The sequence below is a fragment of the Bubalus bubalis genome, chromosome 12 (assembly GCF_019923935.1).
Source record: "Bubalus bubalis isolate 160015118507 breed Murrah chromosome 12, NDDB_SH_1, whole genome shotgun sequence".
NCBI lineage: Eukaryota > Metazoa > Chordata > Mammalia > Artiodactyla > Bovidae > Bubalus > Bubalus bubalis.
The window spans coordinates 99,885,872-99,911,165 of record NC_059168.1 but is presented as its reverse complement, the minus strand read 5'-3'; the positions used below and the strand labels follow the sequence as shown (position 1 = coordinate 99,911,165).

The 25,294-nt window shown below is 57.3% G+C and overlaps 1 protein-coding gene across 2 annotated transcripts in view; it reads right to left on the bottom strand.

Annotated features, from left to right (window-relative positions):
* The window catches only part of NCS1 (neuronal calcium sensor 1), a 56,945-nt gene extending 32,104 nt beyond the window's left edge, over positions 1–24,841 (bottom strand). The window contains exon 1 of one of the 2 annotated variants that reach the window (XM_044926448.2): positions 24,782–24,841. In XM_044926448.2, the coding sequence (XP_044782383.1) occupies positions 24,782–24,830 (49 nt within the window). In that variant the 5' untranslated portion in view covers positions 24,831–24,841. Of the gene's footprint in view, positions 1–23,303; positions 23,473–24,781 lie in introns of those variants that run through there. The other variant, XM_025261850.3, reaches the window with a different exon arrangement.
* Between the last annotated feature and the right edge of the window lie 453 nt (positions 24,842–25,294).

Below are 25,294 nucleotides of genomic sequence, written 5' to 3'. Positions count from 1 at the left end.
GTGCCCTTCACCAACCCCTGTACCCAATAAGCCCTCAAGACACAGACACAGTTGGCTGCCCTTTCCCCATTAAAAGGGCCCCCAAAACAGAGCACAGAGTGGTTAGCAGGTGGCCAAGCTCTGTGGGCTGTGAGCTGGGAAGGGGGAGACAGGCCCTGCCCCTGCTTTATGCAGCTAATTTACCAGGAAACAGGTATCCCCTGGCCCCATGCCAAGCCCGGCAGCTGCCACTGCTTCACTGCCTATAGCTCTGGGGTCTGTTGGAGTGGGGGTGAGCAGCAGGCAGATCTCAGAGGGGCTTGGCCACCTGCTCCTGCTCCACAAAGGTCAGGCAGGCCTGGCTCCAAATTCCATCTCCCAGTCTAATCATGAAGATACAACAGGACAAACGCAGAATGTGGGACATTCGACAAGACAACTGTCCAGGATACTTAAATGTTGGTGCGAAAACGTAGAAAACAAGGCAGGGGATTGTTCCAGATTAAAAAAAAAAAAAAAAGACTAAAGAGACAGGCCATCAAATGCAACTCAAAATGCCTGGCTTGTGTCCTGAATCTGGAGTCAAAGACCAGCTACTCTGGGTGCAGATGACACCACCCTCACGGCAGAAAGCAAAGAGGAACCAAAGAGCCTCTTGACGAAGGTGAAAGAGGAGAGTGAAAAAGCTGGCTTAAAATGCAACATTCAAAAAATGAAGATCATGGCATCCGGTCCTATCACTTCATGGCAAATAGAAGGGGAAAAAGTGGAAACTGGCAGATTTTCTTTTCTTGGGCTCCAAAATCACTGCATACGGTGACTGCAGCCATGAAATTAAAAGACGCTTGTTCCTTGGAAGAAAAGCTATGACTAACCTAGACAGTATATTAAAAAGCGGAGACATCACTTTGCCGACAGAGGTCCATCTAGTCAGTTTTTCCAGTAGTCATGTATGGATGTGAGAGTTGGAACATAAAGGACGCTGAGCACTGAAGAACTGATGCTTTCCAACTGTGGTGTTGGAGAAGACTCTTGAGAGTCCCTTGGACTGCAAGGAGATCAACCAGTCCATCCTAAAGGAAATCAGTCCTGAATATTCATTGGAAGGACTGATGCTGAAGCTGAAATTCCAATACTTTGGCCACCTGATGCAAAGAGCCGACTCATTAGAAAAGACCCTGATGCTGGCAAAGACTGAGGGCAGAAGGAGGAGGGGATGACAGAGGATGAGATGGTTGGATGGCATCACCGACTCAACGAACCTGAGTTTGAGCAAACTCCAGGAGATAGTGAAGGACAAGGAACCTTGGCGTGCTGAAGTCCACGGGGTCACAAAGAGTCGGACACGACTGAGCGACTGAACTACAACAACTATGGGTGTGAGAGATATGGTGGGGATGGTGGGGGAAGCTGCCCACAGGCAGGCACTCAGATGCCCGGACGGACTGACTGCTCATTTCATTAGGAGCAGCTACGGTATGGAGGTGACGTGGGACCATGTCCTCTTTCCCTGGGATGTGCCCTGAAGTATTTAGGGGTGACAGTCAGGATGCCTGCAGCCTCCATCGAGAGGTTCAGAAATACACACGCACATATTTAGAAAGAGACAGGAAGCAAACGTGGCAAATGCTGACAGCTGGCGCATCGAGACGATGGACACACAGGTGCTCACGGCCCCAGAGCTGCGCTTGAGCTTTCAAGACAAAAAGCTGGAGGGAAGCTGTGGCCTCATCAGCCCACCGCCTGTGTGCACCCCCTCACGGCACTAGAAGAGCTGAGGGTCCTGCTGGGGGGACACGCCCCCAGCAGCTCCAAGGACCACAGGCACTAGGAGGGAGGAGGGGGCGAGGGGACAGTCATGGGGTCCCTCCGTCTACACCCTCTGCCCAGATACTAGAGTGACATTCCCAGGCTCAGGCTCCCTGCTTGGTCCCATCCCCCCATCCCTCCGAGTCTCCATTCAAGTGTGAAATTAACATGCGTCCACCGCAGACTCCGCAGGTCCGTGCTCAGGGCTCAGGGCTCAGGGCCCAGGATGCATGAAGGTTATTTTCAGGGCAACCAACCCCCGGCCCCTGCCCGCCCCAGTCCTGTGACGCCCTCAAGCTTCTCTCATCTCTCACCTCCAGGCCTTTGCACCGGCTGCTTCTTCTGCCCAGAACCCTGGCCCTCACCTCTGTCACCTGGGTAACCCCTACAACACTTTTCAAGTCCCAGCTAGGAAGCCCCCTCTTTGGGAACCCCCTTCGTGTGTGGGAAGCGCGGTTTACATGGAGTCTTGTCTTCCCATCAACTGTACAACAGAGGCCCAGACAGGGCGCTGCCGACAGGGCCACGCCAGGGAGAAGGGTTTACAGGACATTGGAAAAATAGGGCAGACCGCACAGAAGGCTCTGGCCCTGTGCCCTTGGGCGAATGAACTCACATCTCTGAGCCTTGGTTTGCTCATCTGCAAACGTTAAAGTATTAGTCGCTTACTTGTGTCTGACTCTTTGCAACCCCATAGACTGTAGCCTGCCAGGCTCCTCTGTCCTTGAAATTTTCCAAGCAAGAATATGGGAGTGGGTAGCCATTCCCTTCTCTGGGGATCTTCCTGACCCAGAGATCAAACCCGGGTCTCCTGCATTGCAGGTGGCAGTCTGAGCCACCGATGGGACAAATAACAGCCTCTCTCTGAGAGAAGGGGGATGAAGTTAGAGTGTTTGGTGTGACGTCTGGCACCCAGCAAGGGCTCATTAGAAGCCCTTTTCCCCCCTCATTTTCCCAGATGGATGCTAAGCCCCCAGTGGTCAAACGCTTCTCCTAGCATCACCCTCAAAGCCCAGCCCCAGTGTCCCAACATGGGAGGCAGAGAATAGACCCTGTTGATTCCCACATCGTCACCAGACCACTTGGCTGGGTTGGGAACGTGTCCTAAAACATATTTCTCACAACGTGTTTACCTTCACCATTACGACTGGCTCCGGCCAGTTTTAAAAACAAGCTGCCTTTCTCCAGCTTGCTCCCACCTCCAGGCACCCAGGCTCGTTAGGGAAACCGGTATTTTAAGACCACACGGCCCAAACTTGGAGAAGCTCTGGGTCAGCAGCCTGTCTCGACCGCTGGTAGACTGGCTGGCTCCAAAACAAGTGACTTATCCTCTCTGAGCCTCAGGGTCCTCATCTGAAGGATGGGTACAGACGCCTAGCAGGCAGAGCCATCGGGAGGATTCTGGATAGAAAATTCCCAGCTTAGAAGATAGCTGGGTGTCCACTGGACTCCTTCCCGCTGACCTGCCCTGAGCACCGGGAGCAGCGGAGCTAGAATGGGCTGCTGGGGGCTCAGCGAGGAAGGCAGGGCCTAGCCCCTGCTCCCCAACCCAGTCTTCATCCCTGGCTGTGGTGGGGGTCCACCCAGGCCCCCTGCTCCCCTCCCACGCCCAGAGCCACGTTCCCAGGCACTCCTTTTCCCTTCTGTCTGCTGGGAAATAACATGAGAGCCGGTCCCTGGAGTCCAGGATAAATATTGAGTCTGATTTTGATTTCCCTAAAGCAAAATACCTCTCTCCTGATGGAAGCTCAGCTCAAACACGGTGGGAACAGACAGCAGGAGCTGCAGCCCCCACAGAGGCGCTTGGAGGACCCCCTGCGGGTGGCCTCCCCAGGCCGTTCTGCGGGGGTCCCTTTCCATCTGCAGGGACAAAGGCTGCAAGAATGTCGGTCATGCCTCCCCCGCTCCCATGGTGGCTGAAGGAAAACCCATCAGCAAAGGGGCCTCCGTTTTGATTCACACAAAAAGAAAACCTCCAGTTTGATTCACACAAAAAGAGAACATGGGGGCCGTTTGGACCTGGCCACCTGCAACCCCTCATCACAGAATCCCACCCTCTGACATCACAGATCCTGCTCCTTCCAGAAGTGCACCCCACCCCAAAGCTCCCCCCCAGGCCCCAGGCCTCCTTCTTTGCTCGGCCTCCAAATATTGGGGTTCTCTGAGTTCCCACCTAGAGCCTTCCTCTGTGCTCTCTGGGGGGGGGTGGCAGCACATGCACCCCACACCCCTCCCTCCAGACTTCTAGCTCCTCTTGACAGCCCAGGGACCCCTCATGGACCACATGGCCCAAATGCACCCCCATCCCAGACCAGACCTCCCCTCCTGGGTCCCCAACCTGTAAGCACTCCTTCTCGCCTTACCAGGCAGTCCCACCCATCCTGGCTCCCTGAAGAACACAAGAACACCCCCACCATCCAGGGCCAACCCGGAGCCCCCCAACCCCAGCCCAGGGCTGTGCCAACCTCTTCCCATCCTCCCATCTGGGCCCCACCCGGCAGTGGCCAGAGGCCCTAATTTGGTCACGTCCCTCCCCTCCCAGCAAAGCTTCTTCAGAGAAGGGAGGGAACGTGCTAGTGGGCCAGGTCGCAGCCCCCTGCACCGCCACAGCCTGGCCCCCCCAGCCCAGGGGCACGGACCCCCGCCCTCCCCCAAGGGGCAGGTGCCCGTAGGGAGGATGGTGGCCTTGGGACATCGTGGATGTCCGGGCTCTGCGGCTCCCTTCCTGCATGACCTGTCACTTCCCAGGTCTGGGCCTCAGTTTTCCTGCCCCTCCTGCTGCTCACGGCAGCGTCACCTGCTGTGCCAAGTGTGAAGGGTGGCACCAGGGGGATGGGAAGACAAGAGAGAGCGTTCGATAAGGCCTCCGAGATTTCCCACCGGAAGGGGCTGGCCGCCCAAGGGCTGTGTGTGCAGGGCTCTCTCTGATCCCCCAGGAACCACAAGCTCCCCGAGCCCCGATCACTCCCCACCTGAGCTGTCCCAGACCCATGGGTCACATACAGGCCCTGGGGTGAGCCCACATAGACCTCATGGGCACACCCCGGTGCTCCAGAGAGGAGCAGACGAATCGTGGCTGCCCCCGACCTGGGGCCACCTGTGGCTTCCCCTCTGTGGGGGCAGGGGCGAGGGGCTCCTGAGACCTCCACGCCTCCACGAGTCAATGACCATGGAGGCTCACAGGCCCCCAGGCAGGAGGCCCCAAGGGGGAACACCAGGAGGGGGCTGAGAGGAGACTGCAGGGTGAGCACCCGCCCTGGAGCAGATGACCTGGTGACCTTGGTCAGGGGCGGCAGGCGGGCTCACCCTCCAGCAGAGCTGCTGCTAGAGGAGAGGTAAGGCGTGCCTCCCACTGCCACTGCTCTGCAAGGAGATCGGTCCGTGCCTCTACCGGGCTGGGCACAGAGCGGACCCGGCGCCCTCCAGCCCGCCCCGCACCTATTTTCCATAAATGCCCAGATGCGGGGGAGCTGGGCTCCAGGGCCGGCCTGAGTTTCATCAGGAAGGAGGCCTGGCCTCCCGCCCAGCACTACCGGGCGCTCCGGGAGCCCCTCGCCCTCACCCAGAAAGAGCCAGTCTCCCAGAGCCCAGCCCGCTCAGACCGCCCCCAGGGTGGGGGGCAGCGGCCCGGCCCCCATGGCTATTTCCACCCTCGTTGGCTGAGCTCCGGCTGGTGGGGGCCCACGGCTCCCTGCAGGGCCCCCCCTCCCCCGCCTGCCTCGCCACCCTGCGCCCTCTGTGCAGGCTCGCCGAGGGGGAGGACCCAGGGCCTCAGACTGCCAGCCCTGGGGAGATAAAGACCACCGCCGGCCCTGCACCCGGCCCTCCACGCGGGACTCCGGAGACCCTCACAGAACCCCAGGCTCCTGGGGTGTGCAGGGGGCCATGTATAGTCACCCATCAGCTGACCCAGCTCTGACCGCTCCTGACCCCTGCTCCTTACCCGCTCACGGTGCCCCCATCCTCCACACTAAGAGGGATCAGGGTGCCGGGTGGCGGGATGACTGAGCAGTCCTAGGGCTGCTTCATCTGCCAAAGGGCCCACTGGGGGTCTGGGGAGAGCGCCGGGGCCCCCTGACTTCAGGAACCCGGAGTAAATGTCAGTTCCCTGACCACAGAGGGTAGGTTCGGGCGGGGAGGGGCCCAGCCAGGCCCCAGGCTCCCAGACCTGCTCTTCGCTACCCTGAACTCAGGCCTGGAGGACCCTGACCGTGGCCCCAAAGAAGCTGGGCTCTCTCCCACTGTGGGGATGGGTCCACCCACTATGTGTGACCCCGGTCAGTGCAGTCCCCTCTCTGAGCTGTGGTTTCTTCCTCCATCACAGGGCTGCTGCTGCAGCCAACAAAAAGAGGGTGAAGGCGCTGAGCCCAGCAAGTGATGAGTGCTCCACATGGAGCCATGGACTCGCATGCCAACAGTCACGGTATCGGCAGAAAACGTCAGGGGTCCCACTGCGGTTATGGCAGGATGGCACAAGTGGCTAGTAGAGCCAGGCGGTGGGGCCCGGGCTAAGACTGGACGCAGAGAGAAGCCCTCAAGGGAACCCAGGCCTGAGAGGCTGCTCAGGCCACTCAGATCCCAGTTCAGAGGCCCCTGATCCCACGTGGCCCCTCAGGTTCCTCCCTGAGCTCCAGACCACCCCACTGGCTGAGTTCTGGGGCTGCACCAGCCCTTATGCTGAGAGGTGAAGGGTCCCCAACAGCCCAGGCTTCACAAGAGGCAAAGGCCCTCGTTCCAGGTCACATTCATGGTCAGTAGTGGAGGAGTGGAGGTGGGAGGTCAGGTCGACGTGACTCCAGAGCCCAAAGTTAAGAAGGCTTTAGCCTGGAGATGGTCATCCCCAAGAAGAGGGCCACCCACCCTGTGCCCCCAGGCCACAGCAAGCCCCCTCCAAGTACCTATTGAGGGCCAGGCACTGGGATGCATGAGGCTTGGAGAGCAGCAGCTCCTGTCCATCAAAGTGCCCCTTACCTCTCCTGGAGACTAAGGCCCCCAAACCCCATCTTTCTCCTGGATGCTGTGACCTTTCTGGCTTTCAGATTTCCCAAAGAGCTTGAATCTTTGTGATTCATTTCCCACTCCAAGCCTCAGTTTTCTCCTCTGACAAATGGAATAGGAATGTTCCCTCGGACCCACTCACAGGTAGGTTTCCAAGGTCTCCCCAAAGGTGCCCTCCCCAGATCCCCTGAGGGAACAGGGCCAGGGCCCCCCACCCCAGGAGAGAGGGGCAGAGTCCAGGAAATCACTGAAAAAAGGTGTATCTCAAGTCATGTGTTTTAGTTCAAATTTTTCTTAGTTCAAACAGATTTTGCAGTCTATTTCATCATTTACAGATGTTTGTTTTGCTTTAAAATTAAAGTTTCAAAATGCACTGATTTTAATTTCTATGTAAGTTGAATAACTGTTCCCAAAATGTTCTCAAGTCAAACTGCAGGAAGATGTCATTTGTCTCGTGGCTTCCAGGAATAGCAAGACGAAAGAGCTGCCATATATCAGGCATGACTGTGTGTGTGTCCTAGACAAGGAACGTCTCATGCCTGAAGCTCGTCCAGTGCCCAAATGATGCTGTGAGGCAAGGATTCTGAATATCCCCATTATACTGATCAGGAAACTGAGACCCCAGGGGAAAAGCCATTTGCCCAAGGACCAAAGTTAGCCTGCAGTGGAGCTGGAGCCAGAACCAGGGTCTGAGTGACAGCAGAGCTTGTCTGGAAGCGCGGTGTTTGAAACATCACACAGATGTATTCTGAGAATAACCTTGCTTAACATGCTGCCTGATTGCTGCACTTCACCATCTGTCCCCCTGAATCTTTGGCTTCTCTGAATCCCCAGAAAAGGGCCACCAGGGCTGGGAAGCAGAAGTCCATAGTATCTGCTGATCTGTTAATGACTTGCTTTGATGAGGGAACCAGACCAGGGCACACTGACAGAGGTTCAAATCCCGGCTCTCCCATGTCCCAGCTGTGCATCCTTGAATGAGTTGGTTAACCTCTCTGAACCTCATCTGAAAACTGAGCATGCTAAAACCTAAAACCTATATACATAGCGAAGAGGCTAGAAGGAACTGGCAAAAATGTTCACAACAGTGACATCAGAGAAACGGTACAAGGAATGCCTGTATCTTCCAAGTTTGTCCTTCCCCAGTGGCTGAATCTGTGGGCAGGATCTGGGTCCGCCTACATCACAGCCATAGAACAGTATCCGACACACGGTAGACGCTCTGCGCGCGTTCGTCCTTGTAGAAGGCATGCATTATGCTTGATTTAGGTGGGTAAGTTGGAAAGTAGACATGCCTACCTCTAGTGTCTGAAACTCAGTTATTTCTGGCTAATAATGGACTGACCTTGGTGACTACACATGTGTTCACTCACTCTCTCACACACGCACACACACGCCAAGGTAAGACTCCCTGGTTCAAGTCCTCTCTACTGACAGACTATGAATCTTCCAGAAGAGTGGCCGATCCTGAAGGATGCGAACCACACCTTCTGCTTCCTTTGAGACCTTGAGGAAAGGCTGACATGCGAGATTTTCTCAGGACTCCTGGGGGAGAACCTCTCAAACATTTCAGAGCAGAGTGGAGTGCTCAGGGATTTGTGCAGCCCAATTTCACGAATATTTTCCAAGAATATTTGCCAAGGTCAGGGGCTTCCCTTGTGGCTCAGCTGGTAAGGAATTTGCCTGCAATGCAAGAGACCTGGGTTTGAGGTCAGAGGCTGCGGGAGGGACTGAAGCACCTGGCCAACAGGAAGGGTCTATTTCTGAGTCGAGTAATTCATTCTTTAGCTCCTATGTGACCTTGAGAAACTGAGTTCACCTCTCTGAGCCTCAGTCTCCTCACCTGTAAAATGGGGATAGTGGTGGTGGAGCCAAAACCTTCCTTCCAGGATGGTTAGAAGGAACAAACAGGATTTTTCACCCCTTCGTTCATCCAGCAATTAATTTCTGAGGACTCATATGGGAACGCAACAGTGACATAGACATCAGTCCTAGTCCTTCAAGGCCCTGATGGAACTGTAGATTCCGACCTACAGCAGCGGACTACAGGGCTGTCTAATCATCTGTCATGTAAAGCAGGAAACTGACCCAAGTAGGGGTCAGGGTGTGCTCCCCAAGGACGGGTCACTTACACTGACCTATAAAGACAATCAGACCTCAGCAGGCAGAGAGAAAGGGCTTGCCAGCACTGGGGCTGCTGATGTCCAAAGTTCAGAGCATGGTGAGATCTGGGGACCACTAGAAGGGGCCAGGGAACATTCAAGAGGAACAAAGCATTAAGCCAGAAGAAGCGCACGGGACACACCTGGTGGTCCAGTGGCAAACACTCTGCACTCCCAATGCAGAGGGCCCAGGTTCGATCCCTGGTCAGGGAACTAGATCCCACTTGCCGCAACAAAGATTGAAGCTCCCACGTGCCACAACTAAGACTCAGTGCAGCCAACTAAATATTTAAAAGAAGAAGCAGCCTATGATCCAGGCAGATGGAGCACAGCAAAGACTCCAAAATGTTATCAATTGCTACTATCATTAATAAAGATGTCACAGCATGCAAAGGCAAGGCAGAACCAGGGCTGATAACATGAGTGCCTGGGAGGGGAGGGGGCAACAAGAGCCACGGATAGTCACCCTCCACCTATCCACCCCGTCCTGGGGCACATGGCCTCTGCCTCCTCTGACCCATAGCCCCCACTTGCTTGCTTTGTCCCTAGTCCTGGGAAGGGGAGGGACACGCGGGCTGGCCTTCATCACAGGGGCCCCCAAGGGTTCCAGGGCACACATCCCAGGGCCTGCGAGGGTGGAGCCCCAGGAGCCCAGGGTTCGCAGCCCTGAGGGTTCCGACTCCAGCTCTGGCCCTTTAAGAGCTATGAGTGGGTCATTCATTGTCCTGGACTCCGGCACTGGGACTCCGAGAAAGTCACACCCGCACACCCGCCAGCCTGACCAGAACCCACCAGAGGCAGGACCGTGCCCCTGAGCACCCGCTGCTGCCTCCTCAGCCAAGGCGGGCCCCCTTTCTCCCGCCCTGCACCCCGTGTCCTCACCGGTTCCCAAGGCTGGCCCCACCAGTGTGGCCTCTGGGTGGAGCCCTGCCTGCTGGTCAGCTGCTTCCCGGAAGGGCTCCCCCATTGGCCTCTGGCTCCGGGGGCACCCCCTCTACACTCCCACCCCTGCTCCTTCGGTTTTCCAGGGCCTCCAAGTTGCCACAGCTTGATGCCTCCGGACCCAGAACGCACTGTTCCTTCTCTGTGAAACACTCTCAGCATCTCCCATAAACCACCCCTCCCCCCAAATCTCCCCGTGGCTTCTCAGCTCCTATGTCTCCCTCGGGTCGCACTGCCAAAGTGAGCAAATAAAAATTTAGATTTCACATAAACAATGAATAACCGTTTAGCATATCTGGCAACCCTCCCCTTGCTGTTCTTCAGTTGCTAAGTCCTGTCCGACTCTTTGCGACCCCCCGGACTGCAGCACGCCAGGCTTCTCTGACCTTCACCATCTCCCGGAGCTTGCTTAGATTCATGTCCATTGTGTCGGTGATGCCATCCAACCGTTTCATCCTCTGTCGCCCCTTCTCCTTGGCCCTCAATCTTTCCCAGAATCAGGGTCTTTTCCAACGAACCAGCTCTTCGCATCAGGTGGCCAAAGTATTGGAGCTTCAGCATCTGTCCTTCCAATGAATATGCAGGGTTGATTTCCTATAGGATTGACTGGTTTGATCTTGCTGTCCAAGGGACTCTCAAGTGTCTTCTCCAGCACCACAGTTCGAAAGCATCAATTCTTTGGTGCTCAGCCTTCTTTATGGTTCAACTCTCGCATCCATACGTGATAACCGTCTCTCCTAAAACATTGCCTCCTCCAGGAAGCCCTCCCAGGTGCACCCCAGACCCATTGGACTCGCGTTGCATCGCACAATACTCTATCTTGTTTCCCTGCCAAACTGAATACCAGGAGGGCCAGAAATCCATCCATCCAATCTACCCTGTGTCTTGGCACTCCCATGACTTTCTGGATTGGGGAGTGAGGGGTAGCATAGTGGCCCAGGGATGCCCTTGGCCAGACTCACCCACAGGGGCACCCAGGGCCTCCACCCGTTCTCGCATGGGGGGCTGGCCCTCCTTCTCAGAGATGTGCCCAGAATGCTTCTCATGACCACCCAGCCCCCTCCACGGAGCCAGGGCAGAGGAAAACACGCATCAAGGTGGGAGCAGCTGGCAGGCTCCTCTCCTTTATTTTGACGACTACTGTTGGTTTTAATTAAGATCCCATTCCGCTCAGGCCTAGCAAGGAAACAATAGCTGCCCAACGTGGCCGTGTGGGCTAGCGAGCCATGGAGAATGGCAGGGCCACAGGGCCCTGGGGCAGGACCCCCTCCCTGCCAGCAGAGGCTTTGAGCTCCACCAAGCTCTCCGCCTGCCCAGCACACACACCATATATTTTTGAACAGAAGGGAAGCATTCGTTTTTTTTTTCCCCCACAGTGCCAAAAATAGCCCCATCTCCTGCCTTTGAACAGGAATCTTGTGGTTCCTACAAAGAGGGGCAGGAGGGGCCTCAAAGGAGGGGCTGAGCTGATTGGCTGGACCCCCTCCTTGTCTCCCCAGCCCCAGCAGGAGAGAGGGGCTGGGGTCCTCACTAGACCTGACCTGCTGAGGCCCAGCCTCCCAGCACCTGCCTTCCGAGGCCCACCTTTCCCCAAGATGTGGCAAGCTCCCCATCACCCAGGCCAGGAGGTGGGAGGAGGCCAGGCAAAGGAACAGCAAAGACAAAGACGGATGAGAAGAAATGTCCCTCATCCATTAGCGTGTGAGCTGATGGGTTTGTTTCCTTCCTTCCGACAAATGTGTTCCAGGCTCTGTCTGAGGACCAGGGATAGAGCAGTGAACTGTGAGACCAGACGCGGTCGCATCCACAAGGTGCCCACAGCCCGATGGAAGCAGGGTGGGTTACACGTGTTCTCATTGCCAAATCTGGGGCAGGCACTGGCTGGGCCCCGGGCACCTCTGTGGAGGGGACTCGGGCGCTGGTTTAAGCCGAGTGTGGGTGGGGGTGGGGGGTCCTGGGGTCAGAGGAACGAGACAAATGGAAGGGTCAGATGAAAAGCTGTCCTAGTGGGCACTCATCCCTGGTGAGGACCCTCATGTCACCCGGCTGCAGGCCCGCAGCTGGGGGCGTTTTCCCATTTTACGTGTGAGGCCCCCAGGACTCAGAGAAGGGTTTTCGAGTCTAGGATGTCCAGGTCCTCTGGCCAATGTTTTCCACCTTCATTCCATCCACCACCCCAGGAGGCGGGGCTATCGTCACGGGTCCATTTTACAGATGAAGTGAGGAGGCTCCATAAGAAAGGACTTGGCCAAGATCGCAAAGCTGATGAGAAGAGCTGGGCGTTGTACCCAGGCCCGGCTGGTCCCTGAGGGGGAGCTCCTGACACTACTGACAGGCCATCTCAAATCCTGTCCCCTCCCCCACCTCCACCAGGTCACTGGATCTCAGATCCTATTTCCTCCCCCACCCCTAGAAGAGAAAGCAGGTGTCAGGGTGCGAAGATCACAGGCCTGGGAAATGGAGTTATCGTTGTCCAGTCGCTAAGTTGTGTCTAACTCTTTGTGACCCCATGGACTGCAGCACATCAGGCTTCCCTGTCCTTCACTACCGCCCAGAGTTGGCTCAAACTCATGTCCATTGAGTCGGTGATGCCATCCAGCCATCTCATCCTCTGTCATCCCCTTCTCCTCCTGCCCTCAATCTTTCCCAGCATCAGGGTCTTTTTCAATGGAAGTAGAGAACCGGGGATGTAAACCCAACCAACTCTGCCTTCCTCCAAATCCAGGGTCCTTTCTGGTTCCCACAGCAGCTTCCTAGTTTTTTTTTAAAAAAAAAAAAAGAGGCCACTTCCTGCCCCCAGAAGGTTAGAGCAGTCGGGGAGCCAGAGGCTGAAGAAAGAGAGAATGGCACTCTAAGCCCACTTCCTAGCTGAAAACCCAAGCTTGGAATGAAAAAAAAAAGAGCAGAGTGCTATTTCTGCCTTGGGTTAAACATTCCTCAAAGCCACATTCCTCTGCCCTCCTCCTCCTCCCCTGCCAGGGAATCCAGAGCTCAGTGTGGCCTGGACGCCCCGCCAGCTTCCGGGGCCACCTCGTGAGAGCGGGAGTGCCGGAGACAGCAGCTGGCCCGCACCCATCCCGAGCACCCCGCCGGGCTCCCGAGGTGGGGAGCATGGCCTCCTTGGGGGCACGGTCAGTCAGGCTTCCCTGCAGCTGAGAAAAGGCGACGTCCCATCTTACTGAGAGTACGACAGATGGGGAACGGAGACCCTGAGCGGCGCCACCAAAGGCCACGGCAAGTCATGGGCTGGAACGGGGATCCCAGACTCTGACTCCCTGGCAACTCCCCGCCCCCATCAGGTGGCAGGGCCGGGGCACAGATGGGTCCCACCCGGGTTATCAGAGGAGCAAAACAAAGCAACACGTGGACAAGCACGTTGGGAAAACCAAGCTTTCCCCAGAGGCACACACAGGCCTGCACTGTGCTCTAGGCTGGGCACTGAACAAACCCCTAAATCCACCAGACGTGTCCCAGCCCTCAAGTTGCGGACGGTGACCCAGGGCCCTGCGACCTGGCCTCCAGACCCCGCGGTCCTCTGTTTCACTGTGCCTCTGAGCCCCCGTGAGGACTTCGCGTCTTCCTTTGTCCAAGAGACACTTCCCAACGCACCCCACCCATGCCAGGCAGGGGCAGGGCAGGGCAGGGTGACCGGGGTACTCTGGGCGTCCACGGCCTCACCCTTGGGCTGCCCCTCCTCAGGCTGCCCCTGATCAGCTTCCCAGCCCCCAGTCTGCGGGATCCCCAAAAGCAGGGGACACTGCACAGTGGGGTGCTCTGCTCCAGAGCTCACAGGCTGGGAGGCTTCTCTGAGGTCAGCACAGGGTCCACACAAGGTTAGAATCCAAGGCCCCCCCATGGATGGGGCAGAGCTAAGAAAGCCTCAGAGACGGGGGTGCGGCCCTGCCCACTGCACGCACGCTCCTGGTGGGGCTCCCTGGACTCGTCCCAGCCCTTCTCCTGCCACCTGCCTGCAGGTCTCAGCTCTGCCCCAGAGGAAGCCAAGCGTGGCTGCCTCCAGTCCCCTGCAGAAATCAGAACAGCAAGACCAGTGGGGCTGGGAATTCCCTGGCGGCCCGGTACTTTGGACTCCACACTTTCACTGCCAAGGGCATGAGTTCAATCCCTGGTGGAAAAACTAAGATCCTGCAAGCCACACGGCACCGCCAAAAATAAATAAGATCAGTAGGGCTGTGTGTGTGTGTGTGTTTCCAGCTGGAAGGATCCTACCACCACCCCACCATCCAACCTCCCATCCAGCCCAGGCATCCAGGAACACCTGGCAATGTCTGATACTCCGCAGCTGCTTGAATGCCTCCACTGATGGGACACTCACTACCTTCAGCAGCAGCTCCAAGGTTATAAGGCTAACAGAGATAGGATGCTGGCACGGGGTGGGAAGGGCATGGCTTTGGCAAGACAAGGGTCTAAGTCTAAGCTTGAGCCCCATCTTGGCCGCTGACTGGCTGGGCGGTCTTAGGCATGTCCCTGAACCTGCCTGGGCCTTGTTTCCCTCACCGGTAAAATGGACACAATAGTTCTCACTGCAGTGAGAAAACAGGTGGGAATTCTGTACTCAGCATGCTTGGCACCAAGTGCCCACTTGGTAAACAGGATTCATCCTTACTGTCATTCCTCCCAATGACATTTCCCCACAGCTCGAGGGCAGGGGGCTCCCAGAGACCAAAGCCTCGAGGCCAGGGCAGGAAGGGAGAGACGTGGCAGCCACGTCACCTGGCCCTGGGGCAGGCAGTTGAGCAATGAGTTCTGGCCCAGCCCCAGCCTGTCTCTGCCTCCCACCCAAGTGCCCCCGCCCCCACCCTCCTTGCACACCTACATCACAACCTGCTCAGACCTGCCTTCACACACACCGACGTGCAGCTCACCCACTCCTGACACACGCCACGACCCCATCACTCACACTCGGTGCGTGCCCACGTGAGCCAGGGCTGAACACCCACTCCCAGCACCCACAGTCACTCACGCTCACCCACACCCATGCCCTTAGCGTCTCGGCGCACCCCCAACCCCAGCCGCACAGGACCCCTCCTCCAGGCCCAGAGTCAATTCCCGCCCCGCTCCCGCATCACTCACCAGGTGTGTGCCCTGGGCCAGCTGCAGTCCCCTCTGAGCCTCAGTTTCCTCATCTGTAAAGCGGGGACCATGCAGAGCTCCCAGGAGGAGTGGGTGACAAACACATGAACCCTAAGCTGGGCCTGCATCCCACAGACGTGATTTAAGGCCCAACTCTTGCCGTGGCGACAGCTTCTGATCCTCACGGGTCACTGCTCACGGGCCCCCCGTCACCAGTGATGCGCTCAGAGGGGGCATCGAGTGAGCCACCAAACTCAGTGTCTCTGCCATGTCTGACCTCACACACAACACCCTGTGTTATGGGGGGCTTATGATCCCCTGGTGGCTCAGAGGTTAAAGCATCTGCCTAGAATGCGGGAGACTAGGGTTCGAACCCTGGGTCGGGAAGATCCCCTGGAGAAGGAAATGGCAACCCACTCCAGTACTCTTGCCTGGAGAATCCCATGGAGGGAGGAGCCTGGTAGGCTACAGTCCATGAGGTTGCAAAGAGTCGGACATGACTGAGCAACTTCACTTCACTTTCACTTATGATTCCCAGATCACAGATGAGAAAACGGAGGCATCAGGAGAGGAAGGACGTGCCTGTGGCCGAGCCAAGTCATCAGACGCCGGAGCCCAAGCACATTCCATCCCTGGGGTCCAGGATGGGGGTGGGAGGCGCTTCCCCAAACGAAGTCCCACCATCCGGCAGCCTGAACACCGTACAGAAAGGGAAACCGAGGCCCAGAAGGAGCTAGCGACTCCAGTCACTGTCCAGGCTGCAGCGGTTCTGGGACAGAACCCCAGGCAGATGTGTCTCCAGTCCCCCCAGCCCACGTCCACGCAGGATCCTAAAACCCAGTCTTCAGGAGCCGGCCTACCCTCCCCACCTCCCAGAACAATCTAGCCGCTAACCCGCCAGGCCAAACACAGAAGTCTTCTGCATTTGCCACTCACTCCCAATTCAGTCAAGGGCCCGTGACACTCTACCCTGTGACCTCCCAGGGGGGTGGCCATGAACCGTCCCCTGATTCTGATGGCCAATCAGCTTCCATCCCGTGAGGTCAATTACTGGCACTTACTGGCATCGGTTCCTGTGCCTGCTGATGGGCACACACCAGGCACCCAGAGCTCAGAGATACATGGGAAACACAGCCAACACACTTACGCTTGAGCCCTCACCACTCTGGTGTCCCACCCCTGGCTGGGAATCTGACCCCAATTTCACATTATCTAGAAATTTGGCTTGTTAATTTATGATGATCTCTGCCCCGGCTTCCCTTGTGGCTCAGATGGTAAAGAATCTGCCTGCAAAGCAGGAGACCCAGGTTTGATCCCTGGGTCGGGAAGATCCCATGGAGAAGGGAATGGTAATCCACTCCAGTATTCTTGCCTGGAGAATTTCACGGACAGAGGAGCCTGGCGGGCTACAGTCCATGGGGTCTCAAAGAGTCAGACACAACTGAGCGACTAACACTCTCACTTTCTTCCCTGGTAGATAGGCCACATGCAATACCAACTATTTCATCTCATAAGGACAGTAAGAAGGAATCTCTTTTTAATTTCTGTTTGTTTGTTTTTCCTTACCTGAGAGCAAGAGAGATTTAGGACAAGATGAACCCCATCAACTTCAATGACATCCTCATCTCCATCCCAAAGGCCAACTCATCATGGCACCGTAGGAGGGACCCGACGGGAATGAGCCATCCTAGGTTCCTGCCCTGTGTATTTGCTACGTGGCCTTGGGAGAGATATTTCACCTCTCAGGTACTCAACTGGTCTGCTAGTAAAATGAGAACATTGAACTACATGACCCCAAAGTCTCCTCTAGCTCAAAGATTCCAGGATTTTATTTTATAGTAATCAAAGAAATGAATATTGAAATAGCGAGCTACTTTTTTCTTCTTCATCAAGTTGGCAATTATTAAGAAAACAATAATACTTGGTGCTGGCAAGGATACAGGGAAATAGGCACTCCCTCATCCACTTTTGCTGAAAATATAAATGGGAACACATTGATACTTTGTGGAGAGCAACTGAACAATTTTTCAATCAAAAGCCTTTTAAGATGTTCCCAGCCTGTAATGCCACAACTTCAATTGGGGAAATTTATCTTCAATAAGAGACATGTGCAAATATTTACTACAGAGATGTTTATGCCAAGATTTGGCACAAAGATGGTTGTCAGAGCACTGTTTACACTGGGGAGAAAAGAGCAATCTACCTGTCCAGCGGCCTGAAATTAAATAAAATATGCTGCACTTATAAGATGCATCATTTAAAAATCATGTTTTAGAAGAGCAGTTAATGATGTGGGCAAACATTCACGATTGTCAGACTTTTAAATGTTAAAGAGTATATAATCTCAAATTCACAAGGTAATGAAACCTATGTACCAAGTCCTATTGAGTCTTCCTCCTAAATATATGTAGGATCTGTCTTAACACCACCCCCTCTGATGAACCCCCAGTCCATCACCATGGTCACACGACTTTGACTGCAACCCTCTTCTCCAATCCACTCACTGATGAAAGGTAAAGATGCATGCTCAGTAGCGTCCGACTCTGCGACCTCATGGACTGTAGCCCATCAGGCTCCTCTGTCCTTGGAATTTTCCAGGCAAGAGTAGTGGAGTGGGTTGCCATCTCCTTTCTAGTGGGTCTTACCGACCCAGAGATCGAACCCTCGTCTCTTGAATCTTCTGCATTAGAAGGCGGATTCTTTATCACTGAGCCACCTGGGAAGCCCTCCATTCATTGGACTACGTGCTAAAACCATATCTAAACCCAAATCTAATGTCTCCACCACCTCCATCCATGGACTCCCATCCCACCCATCTCAGAAAATGTCCAAGTCCCTTCCTATGGTCTTTGGATGAGGGATAGCACGAGCCCCGTGCACTGGCCGGCTATGTCGGCCCCAGAGGGGCTCAGGCCTGGCCTTGGGAGCAGAGGAGGCTGAGTCCAGTCCCGAGGCTGCCACCAGGAGAAAGAGCTTTCCCTGACACTGTGAGATGTGAGATGCTAGAACTCTCTGGGGTGGGGGTGGCGACAGATGGAGCTGGAGGAGGCAGAAAGCCAGAAGAGGTGTTTGGAGGTGGCCCGGGCCCTGGGGGCATCCCTGCCCCTCTCTGGCCTCTGTTTCTCTCATCAAGGGACAGAATGTAAACCAGTGAGAATATCCCACTCAGGAGGACAAGGACTTGCCTCCAAGGACCAGCTGCCTCCGGGAGAGGTTTAAAGGGTCCCTGCCAGAACCAGGCAGCGTGCTAAATCCTCTGACTCTGGGGCCCCTGTGATGTCTGTTTTTGAGAGGAAAGTAAGGCTCCAGGAGACGAGGCTTGCCCAAGGAAAGTGCCAGAACCCCAGCACATCCGGCCCCTGGGGTCTACGGCCCTCTCGGAGACTCTGTGGCTAAACATCTCCCGCTCCCCTCCAGCCCACGCTTGGACCTCAAAGCCCTCTCCCCTTTAGACCCACAGAGTCACTTGGGCAGGTATTGCAGATGAGCAAACTGGGGCTCAGAGAGGGTGAGCGACTCACCCAAGGTCACAGAGCATGAATGAGGACCCGGCCCCATTCTCCAGAATACAGAGTTTACAACGGACTTAATATTTCTTGCCCAAAGGCCCAGACCAGCGTTAAGAGTCTAACCTCTATTCCTCCTGCTGGTGCTCTGTTTAGTTTTCAGTGGAGTCAGGGAGCAGCCTCCTGGGTCTTACCCGCATGTACATGGGATGCAGAGGGTTTGCAGAAGCCACCTTCCTTCCTAAGGGCCTTCCTTGTCCTGAGTGGCTTATCCTTTGCCTGGTGGTGGGGCCCTCCACACCCCGACTCGCTCATTTATCTTAGATCCTGCCTTCCCCAAGGCAATGTCTTGCCCTCTCTGGCCAAGCAGATTGGGAGGGGGAAGTGACCCTGAGAGAGTATCCCTTACCCTGTAGGAAGAGACCCTCTTGGATCCTTCCCAAAGCCAGAGAGACCGGTGACAACCAGCATCTCTCAACCAGACTCCTGGGATCCCCTTCTCTGCTCTGGGTCGCAGAGGCCTTAGCTGCTGGCTCCCCCAAAAGCCCAGCCAGCTGCTCCTCCCTCCACATTCTGGGCATCAGGGAAAAGGCCAAAGAGACTCCAGGCTGGCGAGCCAGGGCAAGGCAGAGCCTGGGCTGACCAAGAATGGAGGGAGAGGTGACCTCCTTTGAGTCTTGGAAAGAGGGTCCATGGGGAGAGCAGTGAGCACCATGAGGAGAGAAGAAAGGGGGAGAGAGGTGGAGCTTTCTGCCTCTTGGAACTGGCTGGCCTGGGTCCAGAAGCCTTTAAATGGAGGCAGCTCAGATCACAACAAACGGCTGAGCCCCACAAGCTCGGATTTCCGGATGACCTGCCTGGTTTCCACCTGAGGGCAGGAATTACATCTCTCTCATTCACATTTCCATCTCTGGGCCTGGCACAGAGTGAGCATTCAGGGAATGGTAGATCAGGGCAGCTTCAAAATTAACAAGTGCTGGGGAGGGGGGCAGGGAGACTGCTGCGGGTACAAGAACCTGCTAAGACTCGGGCCAACCAAAAGTCTTATCATTCTATGCCTCCTGAGTGCCAGGCACAAAGACCAGGGCCATGGAAGATTCCTCTGCAGAGAGATGAGAGGTACTTTGCCCACAAGATATATCTGCGACCAATTCAGGATGAAGCTGAACAGTATAGTCAAAACAATGCATTAATTATGATCACTAACATGTATCCTTAAATCCTTGACAAGTGTGTGTCACATGTTAAGGAGCCAGGTGGCTCAGAGTTAAAGAATCCACCTGCCAACGCAGGAGACATAAAAGACGCGGGTTCGATCCCTGGGTCAGGAAGATCCCCTGTAGAAGGAAATGGCAACCCACTCCAGTATTCTTGCCTGGGAAATCCGAAGGACAGAGGAGCCTAGCGGGCTAGAGTCCATGGGGTCACAAAACAGTCAGACAAAAAAAAAAAACAAAAACAGTCAGACACAACTGAGCGATAATAGCAACAACCATTCACCTTGTATCATGTTGTGTGCAAATTATCTTGTTGCCTTGTCACATACCCTCGGAATCAGGTACCATGAGCGCACCCATTTTGCAGATGAGGAAACTGAGGCTCAGTTAGGTGAAGACTTGGCCTGTCCCATAGCCTGGGCACACAGGGTTGACAACAGCCTCAACAACAAGCTGGACACGAGCAGGCCAGACCTCATAGAAACCAGGCCTCTGGCCACACCAAGCACTGTTCAATGAGTCCCAGCTGGGCAGGGCCTGCACCTCCCGCAAACCTCCTGCTGCCCCTGGATGTGAACTGTGCCGGAAAGGGGTGAGGATTGGGTTATGGGGTGCTGATGACTTACAAATTCTTATATGCAGGGGAGGAAAAAAGTCTGCTTTGCAGTGTCAAGGCTGAATGATGAAGCGGTTCAGCTAGGCTGAATCCAGATGTGCCTAGGGAGGGCCACATAGTGGGAGCGTCAAGACTGCCTCCTGCTTACACACATACACACACACACACACACACACACCCCACCAAGATCGTCTCTTCCAAAAACAGGAGACTCCCCACCAAGGATGGCAGCTGGCACTGAGGCGTGAACATCTGGGGATCCCCTGGGGGTCCCCTGTAGCCTTTGGCAGCGGGTTGTGGGTCACCCGAGGTGGTGACCTAGGCCACCAGGTGATGCTGACACATGCCGGGACCCCCAGAACCAGCTGTGGGTCTTGAGCCCGGAATCCTCGGAACCAAGGTCTGCATGACAGACACTCGTCAAGGAGACAAATGCCTGGGCCCAGCTCAGACTCTGAGAATTGGAAATCTGGGAAGCAACCAGATCCGGGCACCTTGGTATTTAACTGGGGCTCTCTAGGAGATTCTGACATTTGAGAGTCCTCCCTAAGTGCTCCTCTCTGGACCCTGTACAAAACACAGAATCCCTTGAACAAAGAGCAGATGGCTCCACGCCCTGTCACCAGGAGGCCCAGCTGGGGGCTTTAGCACCGGCTGGAGGCTTTCTCTGCTGTTCCTGCTGGGAGGTTCTTCATTCAATAGAGACCTGTGGCCCTACTAAGTGCCAGCACAATCAGAGAAGGAAGGGCCTGCCCTGGGGGAGCGGACACCGGCAAGGGAGACAGACAGAAGGCCCGTGAGCCCGCCACCATCTCCGTCAGCCCAAACCCAGTAAGAGATCCTGAGAAAAAGTACCCGGCTCGTTCACTCCCTCAGCAAAACTGTTCCAGGTCTCCAAAGGCCTTTAAAAATAGCCCGGCCCGGCCCAGCACCACGGGGCTGGTTCCCAACAAGGCCTTGTTGACTCAACTTCTTCCGAAGTTGCTAGATCTGCCCAGAGAGAGGGGAGTGGACAAAATGACCTCCCCAGGAAACTTCCCATCTGAGTCTACCAACATAAGCTTAGAAACCAGAAAGAGGAGAAGCGTCTCTGGATTTCTCAGGGTGAGTTCTGAGGTCTCTCGAAGGGCATAACTTGGGAGCCGGACAGCCCTGGGTTCTGGCCTCGCCTGGTGACAGGGGTGCTGTGGGATCTTGGGTCCTGGGACCACTGTGAAGACAATGCGTTAGCAAAGCAAGGAGCTTGCCGCGTGATGCGCTCCAGGAGCAGGAACCTGGGCTTCACTCAGCTCACAGGACCTCCCCGCTCCCCTCCATGACGGAGACACCCTGGAGCACCCAAGCCCACCCCTCCTTTGAAGCCCACTGTGCTCTCTGCCTGGAAAGACCCCCCGCGCAGCCTGCCTGCTGACAGCTATGGGTCACATCCAGACAGAGCCTGCAGGAAGGCCCAGCAAACCTCACAAAACCGCAGCCGAACTGGAAAGGACCACCTGCCCAGCTCAGAAAGAGGATGAGAGGAGTAAGGATGGAGTTCTCCAAGCCTCACTCCCTTCGAGGAGCAGCTGCTGGGATGTGAGCGCTGTGCTGCAGAATTCCACTGGAGAAGAGCCAGTCCCTCTAGTGGGGACGAGCACCCACTCAGGAAAGCCCCCTTCATTCCAAGCACATGGGGACCGAGGGGCACGGAGTGGAAGTGTGGGCTCCGGCAGACCTGCAAACGTGCTCAGAAGATCAACGGAACGGGGTTGGGGGGCGGGGAGCAGAGGTTGTGCAATGCACCACCAGAAGCGGAGCCTCCATCAACGGTGCAGCTGGTGGCCAGTCTGCCACCTCCAGGGAGGGCGCAGAGCTGCCGGATCCACACAGCTGCCCAGGTACGGGTTCTGAATTCCAACCCAAGCCCAGAATCTCTGCCCCCTTCCCAGTCAGATCCAGGCAGAAGCCCTTCCCCACCCCTCAGCAGTCTTTCTTGAAATCCCCCAAAAGAGAACCTCTGTGGGTCAGGACCCAGCACCATTAACCCTTGGTGTGCCAGGGGTATCTCCCAGAGGCTTGCAGGGAAGGGAGAAGTCTAGGATGGAGAAACTGGAGATGTGAGCAAACTGGAGAGGTGTGGAGTTGAACAAGTGGAGAGAGACACACTGGGACAGACCTAGCGACATCTGAGATGGGCAGACCCTCCTCTCAGGGGTGCCCCAGATGGTTACAGGATGCGTCGGGCCAGATCACCTGGGGCTGCAGAAACCCACTTCCCAGTCTGGCAAGTAGAGGTGGAAGCCAGTAAGGTGAGATCAGGGCCAGAGGAGAGATCAGCCTGGAAGTCCTGCAGCCAAGAGTGTGCCCAGGACCCTTCGCTGCCGCCACCTCTCTGGCAAATCTCGCCCCTCCCCCACACCCCCCTAACACACGATCAGGGCCAGGGAGGGGGCGACAGGCCAACCTCGCAGCAGTGGCAGCGGCAGTAGCAGCAGCGGCATCGTGATGCATGAATCACCCGCCCCGCCGCCAGTCGGCTCAGCGCAGCCGGAGCCACCTCGCTAGCGGGCGCCCCCTCCGCGGCCCACCGCCCCTCGCTCGTGCCCATCCCTGCCCTTTTGGACAGCTCTGCTGGGAGGGGGCCGCGATGGGGCCGGGGCCTGCCTTCCGTCCCGGGGGTGGCCCCGCGCACGCTGACAGGCGGCAGACGTCCGGGGCGCGCGTGGAGACGGGGTGGGAGGAGGGGGGTGCCCTAGAACAATAGGGCCAGGTGTGAGGCTGGGGGCGCGGCCGCGAGCTTCCGAGGGCCCCGGGGCGTGAGGGGGCAGAGCAGGGAACGGCCGAGGAAGGGTGGCTGCCTCCCGGGGAGCTGGCCCCTTGGGGGCGGACACGGGGGGCACGGAGCAGGCTGGTGGGGGCTGGGGGCGCGCATGGGGGGAGGGGCGCGAGGGGACGGAGGCAGCGCCCGGGGGCGCGGGGCGGGGGTCCCAGCGCGCGCACTCACAGTAGGTTTTCCTGGTCAGCTCCTCCACAACTTCAGGCTTCAACTTGCTGTTGGATTTCCCCATCCTCGGCGGCCGCGGCCCCCGCGCCCCGGGCCGGACCCCGTCGGGGCACCCAGCGGGAGAGGCTGGGCCGGGGCGGGGCGAGCGGGGTTGGGGGGGCGGCGGGCCGGGCCGGGCCGGGGCCGCGCCTTTGTCTGCGCCGGGCCGGCGGGGCCGGGGCGCGGGGGCACCTCTCGGCAGGCCCGGGCCGTCCGGCCGCCGCCCTCTCCGGGCGCCGCGGCGCGGAGCTGCGCTGGGCTGGGCGCCGACGCGGCCGCGCTGTCGCCGCGGTCGTCCCTGGTTACTGAGCTCCGCGGCACATGCTCGCTGCTGCGCTTCGCTCTCGCCGCCGCCCCTGCGCTCCCCGCCTCCCGCCCGCACCGGCGCGCCGGGGGTGGACCCGGAGCCGCCACTCAGCGCCCGGCGCCACCTCCCGCCCCGCACCCGCCCGCCCGGCCGGGCCTGCGCCGGCGGATCGGCGGCCCCGGGGAGGGCCGAGCCGGGCCCGCGGAGGGGCGCCCCCCAACCCCCGGCTTCATCGGTCCCCGGGCCGGGAGGGCGAGATCACCCCCCACCCCCGTCACCTCCCTGGCGGATATCCGCGGCGCTCCGGCCCCCGCACCCAACCCCACCCAGGGCGGAGCCGGGCCAGGGAGGGCCCGGAAGATCTGACGTGAATGAGGCCGAGGCTCGGGCCCGGAGACATTCATTCATTCGACACGGATTTGTGGGGCGCTGGGGATGCCGTGAAACAAGACTTGCGCGGTCCCAGCCCTCATGGGGCGAGGGGCGGGAGAGGGGACCACAGGGCTCCGCAGGATGGCATGTGTGGTGGCGGGGGGCACCTGCCTGCCCGGGGAAGGTGACCTCCAAGCCCGGAGAAAGAGAGGGGGGCAGGGTGGCTGGGAACGTGTTTAAGGCCCCGAAAACCAGGAGGAGGGAAGGAGGCCTGAGCCCCAGGAAGAGCGCCTCTCGGGCACATGCACATCCCAGGGGTATGATGAGCCAGACGGGCGAGGGCCTGTGGGGACAGGCCTGCCCTCTCCTCAAGGAGCTGGGCCTCCGCGATTTAACAGGGTCAAATCTGCCTTCTCTGCATCTCCGGCCTCAGTGTGGAGGGGTGCTCTGGGCCTGAGCTGAGGCCCAGACCAGTAGCCAGGGCTCCACCTGCGTGGACAGAGGCCACGGATGCGGTGGGGGGAAGTGAATGGTGAGGGAGCGTCTACAGGGCCTTCCTCGGCCACCTCATCTCCAATGTCAATGTGATGGGATCTCTCCTCTCCCTTCCCCAGCCTCATCTGTTTTTCTCTTTAGCAACCATCACAGATTTCATTAGCAGATTTTTTTTCATCATGGTTCACTGTCCCCTCCGCTAGAGTCCCATCTCCGCGCCCCCTGCCCACCCCCACCCCCCACGCCCCAGGGAGTCTTGTCTTACCTGTAAATGTATCTCCAACACCTAAAGGCCCCTGACTTGCAGTGGCCATTCAGCAAAGCTCTGTGAAGGAGGGAAGGGCTGTCAGAAGAGGGACACCAGTGCTGGGGCCTGGGGGTGGACAGAGCGAGGCAGGAAGAGTGGCCCTCCTTTAGGCCCAAGGGGATGAGGTGGTTGGCTTGGTCTCTTTTCATCCCCATGTTGGCACAGTGTTCAGACCTCAGGGGATCCGGGAAGCCCAGAGGAACTGGGGAGACAGAGAAATCCTGCTTCCCAGCCCCTCCAATTGCCTCCTCCTCCCTCCAGATACGTCCAATCCAGCTTTTCCCCTGAAGGCCTTGCCTGGGTCTCTGGCCCAGGAGGACTTGCTGGCCTCCTGGAGTTCATTCTGTCAAGAAAGTGGGGAGGGCATGGACCCCAAGATCTGGGCCCACAGTTGGAGGCACCTGGGTTAGACTTGGGAGCAGGATGTCTCAACTGCAAGGACTGGCTCAGAATGGACCCCAGGGAGGGGCT